At 40.6% G+C, this 15,828-nt stretch overlaps 1 protein-coding gene across 1 annotated transcript; it reads left to right on the forward strand.

Annotated features, from left to right (window-relative positions):
* Positions 1 to 3,880: 3,880 nt before the first annotated feature.
* Positions 3,881 to 15,227, forward strand: LOC125882478 (NXPE family member 3-like). Its single transcript, XM_049566183.1, has 7 exons — positions 3,881 to 3,952; positions 4,802 to 4,950; positions 5,770 to 6,216; positions 9,037 to 9,332; positions 10,263 to 10,333; positions 13,565 to 13,768; positions 13,854 to 15,227. Exons 2-7 carry the CDS (start codon positions 4,849 to 4,851, stop codon positions 14,405 to 14,407), a joined length of 1,674 nt encoding a protein of 557 aa, XP_049422140.1. The 5' UTR covers positions 3,881 to 3,952; positions 4,802 to 4,848; the 3' UTR covers positions 14,408 to 15,227.
* The last annotated feature ends 601 nt before the right edge of the window (positions 15,228 to 15,828 follow it).

The following is a 15,828-nucleotide window of genomic DNA, read 5'->3' on the forward strand; positions in this document are numbered from 1 at the left end:
TGTGTGTGTAGTTAGCTGCATTTGTTGTGTAGAGATAAGCAGACTTACTATGATATTTATAGCTTGCTTGTAATAAAATCTAACCAGTTAGGTAGCCTATTATACTACTATTGATTATTCAGTGATGTCATTAGTTGTTAAAATGTTAATAAAAGTGATAAATGAACATGTCAAACATGAAATCATTCTTTTGTTGACCAAAATATAATACCAGTCATCATCTTTAACCAAAATTAAAGAAATTGCTTAAGTTTATCACATAAAACACATTGATTCTAATTGGGGTCATTTTGACCCTGCTTATGGAAGAGTGTAGGTATTGGTAGGTCATGCATCTAAGGGTTAACAAAAATCAATCATGTAAGTCAGTGTAGAAGGATGGGCTGTACAATAAAAAATATATTTTGGCACTAAAGGGCATTTCAGTTGAACAGTTTAATACAAATACAACACAATAACAACATGCAACTAACTGATGATAATACTTATTTTGATCAGTATTTCATTTCAGTCCTGTCAACATTGTAAACAGAATAATAAAAGTGTCAACAGAATGAAGTAAAATAAAAATACACTTTATCACTTTATTTTTGTCACCATTTCATTTCAGTCATGTCAGTATTTAAATCATGTCATCAGGGATTGCTATGGAACAAGGAAAGACTGTTTTTTAAAAGGTTTTTCAACCTAAATGATGGGCCTGTCTATATGTAGCTAAACTAATCTAGTTTTAGGCTAATACCTCTATCTGACTGTAGTTTATGGACTACAATGCTGGGTGCAAGGGTGTAAGGAGGTGGATGGAATCAGGTGTGGGGTATGACTTATAGTCATGCTGATAACAGATGGATTATATTATACTTTCATAGCATCAATGAAGCATAAAATGGTGTCCATGGCATTTTTCAACCTGGACACTTTGCTGCTGGAACACCACAAATTTCCCTGCTGTGGGAATAACAGATGTTTATTTTGATCAGAAATGACCGTGTATAGAAGCTCGTACAAAAACTAACATTAACGTGGTCACTTCTTGCCGTAGGTATCTCCTTGATGTATAGGAAGGGCAAATGTAGGCTTAAAATATAATAAAAACATTTTTTTTAAGTCGTTTAATACCGGAGCATAAATATATTTTTCCACCATGCACACACACTGTGGCACAGATAGTGTCAGCTTGTTAGTTTCTTGAATTTGAGCTGATGAAAATGGATAATCAATCCATATAGATTTGTTATAATCAGTGCTGAATCAGTTGATATTTTGAGCCTCCTAAATGTGTATTGATTGATTGTTTTTGCTGTTATCCTGCTGTGCTTTCATGTGTAACGCTATGCAATGTAAACGTAATAACTTTAGCTAATAACATTAGCCTACATTCACTCGTCTGCAGCAGGTAAATTTACTCTTGGAACAGCAGTTTTTTTTTTTACGAAAATAAACTACAGATTTCATCTCCTCTGTGACATGTAGTAGTCATCCCTGTGGTCACTGGAGACCAGCAGGTCTGTGTACAGACAGGAGCGTTAGGATTCATTTGTAGCACAACTAGCCAAAACTCTACCATGTCCATATCCGACAAAAGTCTATGTGTAGCTCCTCATTTTGTCACTACAGGTCAGAAATGCACAAACACTGTAGCTCAGTGATGTCTGCAGCAATTTTCCTTAATGGCCTCTCTGCATGGATTGACTGTCGTGGGGCTCTTTGATGTGGGATTTGGGAACCCCATGTTTGACATGGCAAGCACTCAGTACAAAACTTACGAATATCACAAGTCATGCATGGCCAATAACAGATGCGTCTGGCTCTTTGCAGTGTGCGTTCTGCACTCAGGTGACCACTGAGCTGATTTCCATGCAAACCTGACAAAGCTGTGGCAATGAGAGTTGTAGGCAGAACAACCTGAAAGTTTGCACATGTGTGAGAACTTTGATAGATAGCTAGATAGATAGATAGATAGATAACCTTTATTTAAGTGTCACTCCACAACACACAATAACAATACCAAGTACATAGGGGTACAGAAGAATACATAAGTTACGGTATTCAATACCCATTACATCCCTCCCCCTTGATAAAAATTAAAAGTGCTGAGGACCACTCCAAAGGAGTTGTGAGACACATACTAAAGAGACAAAAAGAAATTAAAAATGTACACTATGTTACCATAAAACAAAAACACAAGAACCATTTTGTTATGTACTGGAACTCATAAAAGACTGTCTTCTGTTAAAAATGAGGTGGCAGGCTTTGGCACATTCATTAATGCAGTGTTTACCAGATAAAATTACACACAATTTATTTGTATGATCAAAATCCTTAAAATTAACAAGATACTTGGAGAGGTTACAAAATAGTTCTGAACGAATGTCTGCACAGAGGTCACAGTGTAAAAGAACATGGGCTTCCGATTCAATAGAACCATTATTGCATAGAGTACAGTAACATCTGTCAGCTGGAGTGTTTGTCTATCTGTCAATTTCTATGGCTAAAGGAGCAACTCCACATCTGAATTTAGCAAAGGAACTTCTAAGCTGCCTTGATTTAATATTTTATTATATGACTGCCTTTCCTGCAGAGGATTCCATGTCAATGATCAGTTTGGGATACTCGTGCCAGTTTCCTCAGTGTGGGGGAGGAATAATAATAATAATAATAACTTTATTTGTATAGCACCTTTCATACATAAAATGCAGCTCAAAGTGCTTCACATTTGAAGCTTCAAAACAAATAGTAACAACAATATTATAGTAGACACAGCAAAATAAAAACAGATAAAATACAATAAAACAAATGAGAAGAAATCAGTATATTAAAAACGGAAAAAAATACAATAAAATAAAGAGAAAATTAGTAAAACATGTTTGAGGGATAAAAGATAAAAATGAGTTAGCTAAAAGCCTTCTGAAAGAGGTGCGTTTTAAGTTCTTTTTTAAAAATGCCCACACAGGTTGCCTGTCTTATACACATGGGCAGGGCGTTCCACAGTTTTGGTGGAATGTTTTAGGTGACCTATTGATAGTCTATGAGCAATGTTCTCTAGTCATGCAATAATTGTGCTGATTCATTCATCCTCCTTTTGTTGTTCCTGCAACTTTTCCCAGGCAACTGACAGTGTGTGTCTGATGTCAGACATACCTTGTCATGCCTGTGGAGAACTGGCATGCTGTTTACCTTCTCTGCACAATAGGTTGTAGTCGAACACATCCAGCTCGAGTTCCCACCAACTACGTCTGCCAGTGGGGTTGTTATCAACTGGTGCTTTTCTCAGGCTCAAGAGAAGCTTATGATCTGTGTTCACTGTGAATAGGCTGCCAGAGAGGAAGTGTTTAAAATGCCTCCCCGACCTAACAACTGCCCAGAGCTCATGGTCAAAGGTAGACTATTTTCTTTCAGGAGGCCTAGGTGTGTGGCTCACATAGGCAATAACACGTTCTTTGTTGTCTTGATGTTGAGCCAGCAAAGAGCCAATGCCATCCTGTGAAGCATCAGTGTGAACCAGCTGAACACAAGGACATCATCTAGGTGAATCAAACAGTCCTTCCAGTGCAGGCCACGTAGCACCAGCTTCATCAACTGTTGCAATGTTGGTGGGGCGTTGATCAGTCCCATGGGCATAACCTTGAACTGGTAGAAAGCACTGCCAGTGATGAATGCTGTTTTCTCCTTGCCCTGTGGCTGGAGCTCATCCTGCCAATATCCACTTAATAAGTCCATCGTGCTGAGCCAGCATGCATCTGATAGGCTGTAAAGAGCATCTGCAGGGCGTGGCAGGGGGTATCAGTCTTTGATGGTGATTGCATTCAGCTTTTGGTAATCTATGCGGAATCTGTAGCTGCCATCTTTTTTTCTCAAGAAAACGACAGAGGAAGACCAGGGACTGCAGCTTTCCTCAGTGAGGTCCTGGGCAAGGAGCTGCTGGACCCGTCTATCTCTTCTCTGATGTTTGGTGAGGTTCTGTATACGCTCTGTTTGATGTGGCAAGCATCTGCTGTGTTTATGCTGTGTTGTACAATGTTAGTGCGTCCATAGTCTTGGTCATGAGCACTAAAAACATCACTGTAAGTCAGCAGCAAAGCTTCAAGCTTTTGTCTCCGTTCGACAGAAAGTGCTACCTGACTGGGATTAACATAAGATAAGATATACTTTATTGATCCCCAGGGGGGAAATTCACGTATCACAGCAGCACAAGACAAAATCAAAAGGACAGAATATGATTAATGATAATAGATACATAAAAGATAAAATAAAATTGCTACATCAGATGAATAAAGTGACTAAAAATGGCAGACAAAGTGTTGAATGGAATAAAGTGACAGGTGGCAGATAAAGTGTCATTATTGGACAAATGCAAGATGGGTCCGTTCAGTGCTAGATGTAGCTAAGCCAAACCGCTGTTGTACAGTCTGATGGCAGTGGGCACAAAAACATCTGGAAATTTCTGTTGAGTGGCTTCCTTTAGCTTCCACTATGGAATAGCTGTCCTCACTGTCACCTAGTGGGTGAAAGTCTCATAGCCCAGTTTCACTTGGGACGTGGAGGTCAGTAGTAGTTGGGTTCATTACTCTGACGTAAGTGAACCCTGTGCAGGTGAATGGAAATTTACCAGGAGCAGGTGAGGGATAGAAGCAGACTGTTACATTGAGGATACATTGTACACCTTTTGACATGGTACTTGTGGTCGCCAGCAGGTATATGTATTTTTCTGTCTTTGCTTTTAGTAACAATAGCGGTAATATTCTGTAGCATCAAAGGTGTTGTCACCCTGTTGTTGTTTTTTGTTTTATTTTTGATCCAGTGCCAGAGGAAGTGGTTGTAGTGCTGCAGTCATAGCTGAAGACTATCATGAAGACCACAGCTTGTACAAGAAGGGAGTTCAGTGTCATCTTCCTCTTTCTGGCTGTGGCTGCCTTAATCTTTGGGCTACATAACGTGGAGGTCCTGGAGGTGAGAACCCTTAAAAAGTAACTAAACCCTAAAACAATTTTTTTCAGCTGATAATCATTGTTTCTGGTTGTAGTGTTACTGACTGATCCTGCTCAAAATCTTGACAGTTTAGTGCAAACTGTTGAAAATCTACATTTTATTTTAAAAATGTGGTATGGAGTGTCCTCTACAGCTTGAAACCTGGTTACTACATTTGAATTTACATTACATTACATTGGAGGCGAATGATTCTTTTTTGAGGTGAATGACATCACTAACCGTCCACGCTAAAGCCTGCCCTCCTCCCTTTACTCCTCCCCTTACTATAAAACCATTCTGTCCGCGAGTGACGGAGGGAGGGGTAGATGGATGGATGGATGGATGGATGGATGCGGTGGGCTGCTGCGCGGTGAGCTCAGGCTCCCAGAGAGGGAGAAATAGAACCAAGTAGCCTAGGATAAAATAAGTCAAAGTGTGGAGAAGGGGACCGGCTGAGCTCCGGCCGCCTTCCCTTCTGCCTGTGTGACACAGTTAGGGGCGGTTTTCCGAGCCACCATCGGCACAATGGATATAAGCTCCACTGTTGGCAGGGTGAAAAAAAAGTCTAAGTGTGGAGATGGGGAGAAGGGTGAACGGGGAAAGAGGCCGAGCTGGAGCCGCCTTCCCTTCTGCCCGTGTGACACAGTTAGGGGGGTTTTTCCAAGCCACCATTGGCACAATGAAAATAAGTCTAAGTGTGGAGGATAGGAACCGGGTAAAGATGCCAGTTTGTTTAGTTAATTTGCTTTTAGTGCATTTGTTTGATGCATTTTTGTCACCATCTCTCTCTTGACCCCCCAGCAGTTTCAGCATAAAATACACTCCACCACCAACATCACGAACATTTCCACTGACCCAGAAGTGAATCACAGCTTCTGCACCTTCCAGCCACTCTCCCCTGAGGACGCTCTGGAGGAACGCCTCCTACTAGACTCCATTGCTTGGCCTGAAACTCCACCTTTGCCAGCTCCTGTTTCCCTGGAGCAGACCAGTGATCCAGCTCACAGCACCTTCACCATTCTCCCAAGGAGGGGAGGAGGACAGTGGCATGTAGGGGATCAGCTGGAGGTTATGATAGAAATGTCTGACTTCCATGGTCGTCCCAAGAGGTATGGGGGGGACCTCTTACTTGCCCGACTGCACAACATGAAGCTTGTTGCAGGTGTAGCTGGGCAAGTGGTGGATCATCTCAATGGGAGCTACTCTGCTGTGTTCTCTTTACCCTGGGAAGGAGACGCGCAGGTTAAGGTGATGCTAAAGCCTGTCATGTTAAATGTGGTTGTATTGATGGTGTTTTCTATCTGTCTTCTAAATGATTGGTCACTAAGCTCCGCCCACCCTATTTACTGTTACTGTTGCTTTGCCTGTTAACTTTCACGTCTTGCATGGCACATGTGCCATTGTTAATGATAACAGTGGTAGATTTAGCAACCTAATTTTAGAGACAATGATACGTTTTCATGTTAGAAAAAAGCTATGGCTGGTTGCACAAAGCAGCTCAAGTAAAGGTTTTCCTGTAAATCTGAGTTAAGGTTTAAAATCTATGGCATCCAGAGAAGAATGTCCCACGACAGGGAGAACCCGATGGACACCCTTTTTGATGAGCAATTCATTTTGCACTATGATTTGTCTCAACGCCTGGAGCTGGATCACTAGATTTTCCGAGGCTGCGCTCTTCCAGCCCATTTACAATAATGATTTCTCTACAGTTTTATGCAACACCAATCACTTATTGGTGAGATATTTCATGTACACAAGTCAAACTTGTGCTGCGTCATTCACCGGGTTTCAAACGCCCTCACCAGTCTGTTGAACACGGTGGTGAAGTTCCTGCCCAAATGTTGCAATATCCTCCCACATTCATTGCTTCATGTTTGCTGTTTTTTTTTAATCAAATTTACTCGTCAATATGTTTTTTGTTTTATTGAATTTCTCTCTAAGTATGTTTTTTTTTCTTCCTCTAACCAATCTGGTTTTCCCGTCTTCTTATCCTCTGCTATGTGTTTTACAATCAGGCCAACTTTGTAATAGGATACTTAGGTGTGACAACAGATAGCCTAGGCTATCATATGTGCACGTTCAAGTAAACAAATGGTCTCCACAGAAACAGTAGAATTTTACTGCTGTAAAATCTCTTTCAGTACAGTAAATAACTGTCTTTCCTTGACTATGGAAACCTTTGAAGAGATTCTGTGCAACACCCTTAAGTAATTTTCTCAACTAAGGAAAAACTAAACCTTAAGTGTCAGACTTAAGGAGTGCAACTGACCCCAGGGTCTTATGTATAGCGACTAATTGAAGATTTTGTCAGCTGCAAATGGTCACTAATTTAATTTTAATTTATTTTTATATACTTTATTAATCCCCGACGGGAAATTCAATTTTTTCACTCTGTTGTCAATTACCCACAGGTCCAAACACACACATGCACAAACAGGACCTATACATGCACTAAGTGGAGAGATGTCAGAGTGGAGCTGCCCATGACAGGCGCTTCGAGGGGGGGGGGATCCAGTTACCAGTCCACGCTCCATATTTTGGTCTGGACGGGGACTTGAACAGGCGACCCTCCGGTTCCCAACCCACGTCCCTATGGACTGAGCTACTGCCGCTCTTATGAACTGTAGATAGCTAGCTAATTAAGTTAGCTCAGTAGCTCTATGAGTTAGATGAAGACAGCGACTCACGGAGCTGAGATTTTGTTGTTACTGGTGGACTTGTTTTAAAACACAAGCCTGTAAAGGGAGTTTTTAAATGAGCACCTAACAGCTACATACATGATATTGGACTGAAAGACGGAAGCTAAAGCTGCATGACAAACAGTCAACATAAAGACAGAGCAGTGTTTTGGTATTGTAATGTAGAGCGAGTTAGTCCTACAGAAATGATAGAAAAAATAAGACCAAATTGATATTTCATCCCAACATAATTCTGGTTGGCTGACATCTATGGTGCATATAATGCTGTCTTACATAACCAGCGGGGCTGGGGTCATAGCAACCAGAAGGCTCCCACATATTGGTGAAATACTATACAGTATGTATGCTTGTCGTTAACGTGACAAAATAATGTAGTATGAGATAGTCATTAGCGTTATGTGTTTTTGGTTTTGGGAAGGCTAAAAAGACAGCCCTCTCTAACATTAAATGCAGAATAGCTGTCTCTCTTGATACAGCCTAACGCACACCACTTTAACTTATGGAAAAATCCAAAGCTTGACAGATAGTGATGTCAGATTTGTGAGAGAGGCCTTTTTTAAATTACGCTCAATGAGAAACCAGTTAACTTGTTTCACAAGTGGAAGTCAATGCAAAATCCTGCTAATGGTGCATACGCAGTTGTGCATTAGAGCCTGCTTAACTTCTGATTTAAAGAACCTCTCTGAGAATAAAGTTAAGCCCTGTATTCTGCACACACCGGTGACCGAGTGAGAGTCGCGACTCCGCAACAGACTTGTTCAGTGAGCTACAGTACTTAGCATGAAGCATGAACCTCCTGAGTTGAAGAGCTAAGACCACGTGAGCCAGAGTATAGCACTGATCTGTTGGAACTCTTGGTCAGAAGTGGCAGTAACTGTTCGTTTGTGTTAGGAAGAATGGCTGTCCAAGTGCAAACAATATGACAGACCATAGGCTATCATACCATATTAATGCTGATTGTCAGTGTTTGCTGTTAAATCATGGCAGTAGACCAACTTTCACAAAATGTATCACTTTTGAGTCATATTACCAAGCCTGCTTGAACAAAAGGGAAGTTCATTGTTCCTTTTATCACTTTTTTTTTCTTGTTTACATTGTGGCATTAAAAAGAGTTGTTTATTTGTTAGACTGAGAAAGCTAAGAGAGGCTGTCAGTCAGAGGTGGTTGTGTCCAGAGTGAGTTTGGGGGAGGGGTTTAGTGAATGAACCATTTTCCAGAGACTGTCATCTGAAGGTCTTGTTTATGTAGATGCAAATCTTTTAGATGTGTCAAAGTGTGGAGCTTTAAGCGGTATCCACTTAATTTGTCTTTGTTTATATGACTGAACGCGATTGGACGTAGTGAAAACTCTGGTTCTCTATCCAATCAGGTGATGCTGGTTCACCCTAATGAGGCTATCACAGTGCTGAACAGGATAAACAGAGAACAACCTGATAGGGTTTTCTTCAAGAGCCTCTTCCGCTCAGGCTCACTCTCTGAAATTACCATCTGTGACATCTGCCTACGTCCAACCCAGCAGCCGCTGTGCAACTTCACTGACCGTCATACAGGCGACCCTTGGTTCTGCTACAAGCCAAAGAACCTGAGCTGCAATGCCAGGATCAACCACGTCATGGGAGGAGTCAACTACATAATTAAGGGAAATGAGACGAAGCTCTTTCAAAGGTGAGGGAGCAGAAAGACAGGACTAACATTTTATGTGACTTCTAATACAGTACATCAAGTGTATATGTCCTTTATGGGTGTTTCAGAAGTTTAACTCCTGGCAAGACTGAACCCAAACATGTTACTAACTACAATTATTTTTTGCTATTTGGATAAAGCACAAAAGCTATTGACATACTATCACCTTATAAAATTTTTATGATAAACGTGTTAGCAAACAGTTCCCTGTCAACATCCAGTCCATGTGGAGCAACATTAGCATTCCTTTGGAGGTGGTATAATGTCAAATGTGAGTCCAATATTCATTTTCTTTTTGGCTCTACTTTGGTCTCCACTAACTCCTGAGGGGAAATCTGATTTAGCTTCAAGATGCTCTTCTATTTTCACCAGCCAGCTGCAAGCTTTGTCTGTCGTTTAGAAGGAGGTGGTTGATCAGAAGCAGCGCAATGTACCTGCACATCATGCGCTGTGTGTAGGGTATCAGGTACTGGAGGGGGCACCAAAACAGCTATGGATCATCAATCATAATCAGAAGGATGAACTATTTAAGTGAACTACATTAGGCACAATTAAACCATTGTAGGCAATATGATATACATAATTGCTTGAAATGATAAAATGAATTATGCGTCAGGGTCATGCAGCTCTTGCTCTATCAAAAAACAATGTGCTGGAGGATGATGCAAGTGACAAGTTGCACATCACACATGCTCACTCAATCCATTGTTTACATAAACATATTGATTAGTGCAGCTTTAATTAACAGAGTAGATTTTTAGCAGCTTTGCTGTTTTCACTTGATAAAATGAAATAAAATAATATTTCAGATTTTTGACCTCCAGTCTTGTTTTTATGTTGTTAATGTCATAGTGTGTGTAAGATACTGAATATTCAAAACACTGATGTTTTATTGTGTGTGCTTTTCTTCAGGGGTGTCAACTTGAGAGTTGAAATTAGGGCTTCAGGACCTCCCAGTGTCACTGTGTTGCCAAAAAAGAAAGGTAAAGCATGATTTCTCCTACTGCCATCACTGCCTGTAATAATAATAATAATAATAATAATAATAATAATGATAATAATGATTAAAGCTGCAAGCAGCGATGAACGAGCCCTCGCACAACTCAGGGTGGCTAGCAGGACGCTGGCTGACATGACAGTTTCTGTGACATTTCTGTGAAAGTCGGTCACCGCATGCAAGAGTGAGATGGCATATCCTTCATGTTGTACCACTTCCTCAGTCCACATTAGGGCGCTATAGAATGCACTAATAATACATCAAGTCTTTGCACATCAAATATAGACCACAGTGTAAATTTCAGGTAAATCAAAGGATAAGTGTCCGAAAAGACGTATTTCCTGTTGCCACTAAGTGGCGCTATGACTATCATGGAAAATTGTCATATACATGTGTTCAGGGCAGGACTATTAGGGAATCATGTGAAGTTTGGTGCAGATTGGTCCATTTACTTCAAAGTAATAGCAATTTCGTGTTTAATGGCAAGACATCAAAATTCAGTGTTCTGCAGAGGGGTAGATCTCGTAGTATTTTTCATCACAAAGTAGTCAAGCTCACACAAACCAAGTTTGAAGGCAATCTGGCTAAATCTGTAGGAGGAGTTTGTTAAAATATAAAATATAGTTAGGTCCTGTTTGTGCATGTGTGTGCCTTTCAGACCTGTGTGTAATTGACAAGCAGAAGTGAAAACATTGAATTTCTCCTCAGGGGATTAATAAAGTAAATAAACTAAACTCAAACTTAAACCATGGGTTCATGTGTACCAATTGTCGTGCACTATGGTGAAACATGCCGCGGGGGCTGTTCTTTAAAGGGTGTGGCCAAGCCATTTTGCCACAACCATTGACGAAACTCATATCACATGTCCAGGTCTAGACTATTACAGAGCGTGTGAAGTTTCAGGCAGATTGAACGAAGTACACTGCCAATTTTTGTGTTCTGGCGAAACATTAACCTTCGCCCTGCCCTCGTGGCAATGCTGTTTGATGAAAACTCAACAGTCTTATGACTTTTTTGAGGTCCACCATAATTTGAGGTGGATCTGTTCAACTTTGTAGGAGATGTACGTCAAAGTATAAAACATGTCATGCCTGTTACCAGTCGGGGGACCTATAACTATTATCTATCATTGAGATGTAGATGTGTTCAGGGCGGACTGCCATCAATCCTGTGAAGTTTGGGGAAGATTGGACCATGTATGCTGGAGTAATAAACTACTTCTTGTTTTGTGGCAAAACACCTAAGTTTGACGCCTTGCCACTGTCACACGGACTGACAAAAAACTCAAGCCTGTAATAACTTTTCATGGTTGAGTGCTTTTGATTGGACAGACCAACTTTTGAAGTTGATCGGATAAAATCTCTAGGACTAGTTCGTTGAAGTGCGACCCCTGGAAATGGCCAAAAATGCACCAAAGTTGCACAGTAAATTCATAATGGCCAACTTCCTGTTGGGTTTAGAGTATGGCTCCAAGAGGCTTTTTTGTACGTCTTGGGAAGTAACATGTGCCTACCAATTTTCATGCATTTAGGTGAAAGCAGCTTTGTTTCGTCAAAATTTTGTAGGGGGCACTACTGAGCCATTTTTTGGCACCCGAGCATGTGACCCTTTTACCAGTTCTCATATATGTGTAAAGTTTCATGACTTTTGAAGTATGTTAAGCCCCCCAAAAAGGCAATTCATTTAAAGGAAGAAGAAGAATTCCTTGCACTGTGTGGTGCTCGGGCCCAAACAACAACTCAAAACTGAATGTGCTACAGACAATAAAAGTCCAACAGGCAGAAAAACAGATGTATTTGTAAACAGCTTACCACTATCATCTGGGTGTATACAGCTGTAGAAAGCTGTATTCAGCCCAATTTGAGAGCACTGGGAACATGGATCTGAGCACCAGGCTTAAAGTCATGATAGTCATTTAGCTTAAAAGCTCACAGTGTGTTCCCTCATCAAAGTGTGGAGAGAGCATTTGCTATTTGCATGTACCAGTGTACAATATGCATCAACTGTACAACCTTCTCTAGGATTAGATTAATTTTAACTTAAGCCACTGTTATTAGCAGCTAGCAGATACACGTTATAACATTTAAAAAAAAAAAAAAAAAAGGTCTTCACATTTTCTTGTTTGCAGCATCATTGTTTCTTGCAGTTTCAAAGACCAATAAGTGAGGTCTGTGGATGTAGGTCTAATAATGTTTTTATGATTGTCAAAACATTGTGGACTGTAGTACTGGAAGTGAAAATATTTTGTTTGGGGGATTTATTGGAATTGAAAACCCAGACTAGATTTTGGGGTTTCTGGAGAGGCACTGCTTTCTCTGTTTTGTTCCCTTCATTTGAACTATTAATACACTTGTAGGAGCCAATATTGAGTTTAAGATAGTTAAGATTTTTGTTGTAGGTTTATGGTGTGCTTTTATACTTTTGTTATTGCCATTATTACTTGTTCTGTTAAGGTAAACTCTTGAATGGCCTTAGTTTTGTGTTAAACATCCAGTTTCCCATTATTTCATAGGGCCTGAATTATGCACTGTGTATGCACACCATGGTATATAGGAGAGCAGGTTTGAGGTCAGAGCGTGTGTTAGCAGTGGTGCTAGGTTTGTTGTAAAAAAGGTTTTTTGACCGTTATGATACCGTTATGCTATTGTTATGGGATGTATATTAACTGTCATCTATATCGTGGAACACCCAAGGAATATTTTCATGTGTTGGATCTGAGAGAAGCTTGGATGTATGTGGATGGAAATATAACCTGGATGAAAAGCAACGTGGAAAATAAATGTGCAAAATGACAACCTGACTCTTTTTGTGACTTTGTGAGTAAGGAATAGAAACGGTACATTAAGGAATTAGGAGTAAGGAATTGAAACCTGCCTACTGCTAATAACTTTGAGTGTCTTTGAAGTTAAGTTTTAAGTTGGCCACTACAACACTTTATCTGTTGTGGTGTTTTGCTATTTGTTGGCTCATACTTTGCATTTTGCTTTTGGATATGTGTTCTTGAGATCAGTGCTGTGTTTTATGATGCTCTATACCTCTTGAGTCCTTTGGGCAGTAACTTAAAACTACTGGCTCACCACCTGACGAAGATTTTGTTTGGCACTGACCTAAATGGCACCCCAAGCAGTCAAGGGGAGGGAGAAACCTTGGTTTTGGTCTTTTCATGGAATATTGGTCATTAAAATAAACCCACCCATATCCTTTGACTTCCTCTTAGATCAACCACAGTTGAAAAGCAGCATTGTGACATCTGGACCCTCTGGCTATTACTACCAGGGTGCATGGCGATCATTAAATGGCCCCACAGTTCGCCAATTCAACATCTCTGACATCAGTCCATGTCTGAAAGGCAAGGTGGTCCACATGTATGGAGACTCCACCGTCAGGCAGTTTTTTGAATATCTCAACGCAGTACTACCAGGTAGCTGATTAAGCCACAGGATTTCTGGCAACAATTTGATTTTGTTCACACTGCAGCTTAATCTGTTCCTCTGTCATACTTATAGATCTTAAGGAGTTCGACCTGCACAGTCCGAAGAGAGCTGGACCTTACATGGCCTTAGACTATGCAAACAACATCAGGGTAACATACCGCTTCCATGGTCCTCCTCTCCGTATTGTCACTGTCCCAACCAGGGAGCTTCGTTACATTGCAAATGAAATAGATGGTTTAATTGGAGGCACCAATACTGTTGTACTTTTTTGTGCCTGGGCTCACTTTGGCCCTTATCCCATGGAGCTCTACATCCGGAGACTGCAGAGCATCCGCAGGGCGGTGGTGCAGCTGCTGGACAGGGCTCCCGGCACAGTGGTCATCATCCGGACCGGGAACCCGCAAGGCCTGACGCTTAATTTTGCACAAACAAAAAGTGACTGGTTCTCACTGCGGTTCAACAAGGTGCTCAGACTCATGTTCAAAGGACTGAATGTTCATCTGATTGATGCCTGGGAGATGGTCCTGGCCCACTATCTGTCACACATGCTCCACCCACAACCTCCCATTATTAAGAATATGATGAATGTTATCTTGTCCTATGTATGCCCTGAAAAGGGCAACTAGATGTGCATTTGTTGTGGGGGGTGGTTCATTTTACTTGAATTTAAGATACTGGATATTTCAGATTTGTCACAGGGGATTGGACATTTTCATTTGGAAAAGTAGCACAGAATAAAGCATGTCAACTTCTAAACCACAAGAATTCACAACAGATGGGCAGAAACAGGAGATCTACCTAGGTGCAGTTAGTTTCCTGATAATCTCTTCAACCCTGCCCACCAGCTCCAAGGCCAGGAAGCCAAATCAGCCCCAGGAAAAAAAGGCAGAGAAAGGGAGGTCACAGAACTTAAAATATTCACAACTGTTAGGCATTGGGGATACAATACTGAAAAAAATCACACATCAATCAGCTGGTTTCTCATGAACTTGAGGCAATAATATCACATATGCAAAACTGTTTTTTTTTTTTGTCATTTTAGGCTTAAAGCAGTAAAGTCTGAAAAAATGTCCCATCATTCTGCTGTTTTAGGTGTACTGTCAAAGATTTTGTTAACATTTGATGAAAAATGTTGTGCAATGGGTGTGCTGAAAAAATTCTCAGCTCTGTAGGGCATTCTGGTGATTTATTATGATTTGAAGCTTGGAATGTGAAATATTTTTGAAATTTAGATTTAATGTAATAAGCCGTGATGGGAATAACGTTATCTCTACAACTAGCTAACATTAATCCACTGTCTCACTGCTTGACTGAGCACCAGTGTAAGCTAACATTCGCATAAGTTTTTTTTTTTTTTTTTTTTTTTGATGCACCGACCCATCAAATATATGGTAAGAATACAATAAAGATTTGTAGAAAGAGTGAGGATTAAAAGATTCAACTTCAAGGGGGATGATTCAAAGGCAGTGTGCAGATTCAGATTCTGTGTGACATATGTACTCATCATATAGATCTTGTTCAGCATACCAGCACTGTTAATATGAAAGTAAAATGGCTCTTATATGCAACTTCTTTCATTCATTCATTCATTTATTCTTTCTTCCATTAAGGGGGTGTCCAAGCATTTCACATATTTGAGCATTTTATAAAAAAGTAACACTTGGTTACTTTTCCAGGTAATTAGTTACTTTTATAGTGCAGTAACTCAGTTACTAACTCAGTTACTTTTTGGGGAAAGTAACGAGTAACTATAACTAGGCTATATACTTTTTTAACAGGGATCACTTTTCGGCGATGCTCGCTTTTTTGACGGGAACTTGAATGACTTGTGTGATTCGCATAGATCTGAGGAGTTTTCTTTTTTGGGGGGGGGTCTGACAGATGCCCTTAACGATTTATAATAAATCCTATTTTTTCGGCACGGTACATGATGGAACTGCATTGAGGAAGGGGAGGTTAAAGTAAAACAGCTGTCGCAGGTAAAGCAACTGTAGTCGCAGGATGCGTGTCACTGCTCGCCTGCCTTTCTCTCTCCCGCGGTCCGTCA

The sequence above is a fragment of the Epinephelus fuscoguttatus genome, linkage group LG22, assembly GCF_011397635.1.
Source record: "Epinephelus fuscoguttatus linkage group LG22, E.fuscoguttatus.final_Chr_v1".
Lineage (NCBI taxonomy): Eukaryota > Metazoa > Chordata > Actinopteri > Perciformes > Serranidae > Epinephelus > Epinephelus fuscoguttatus.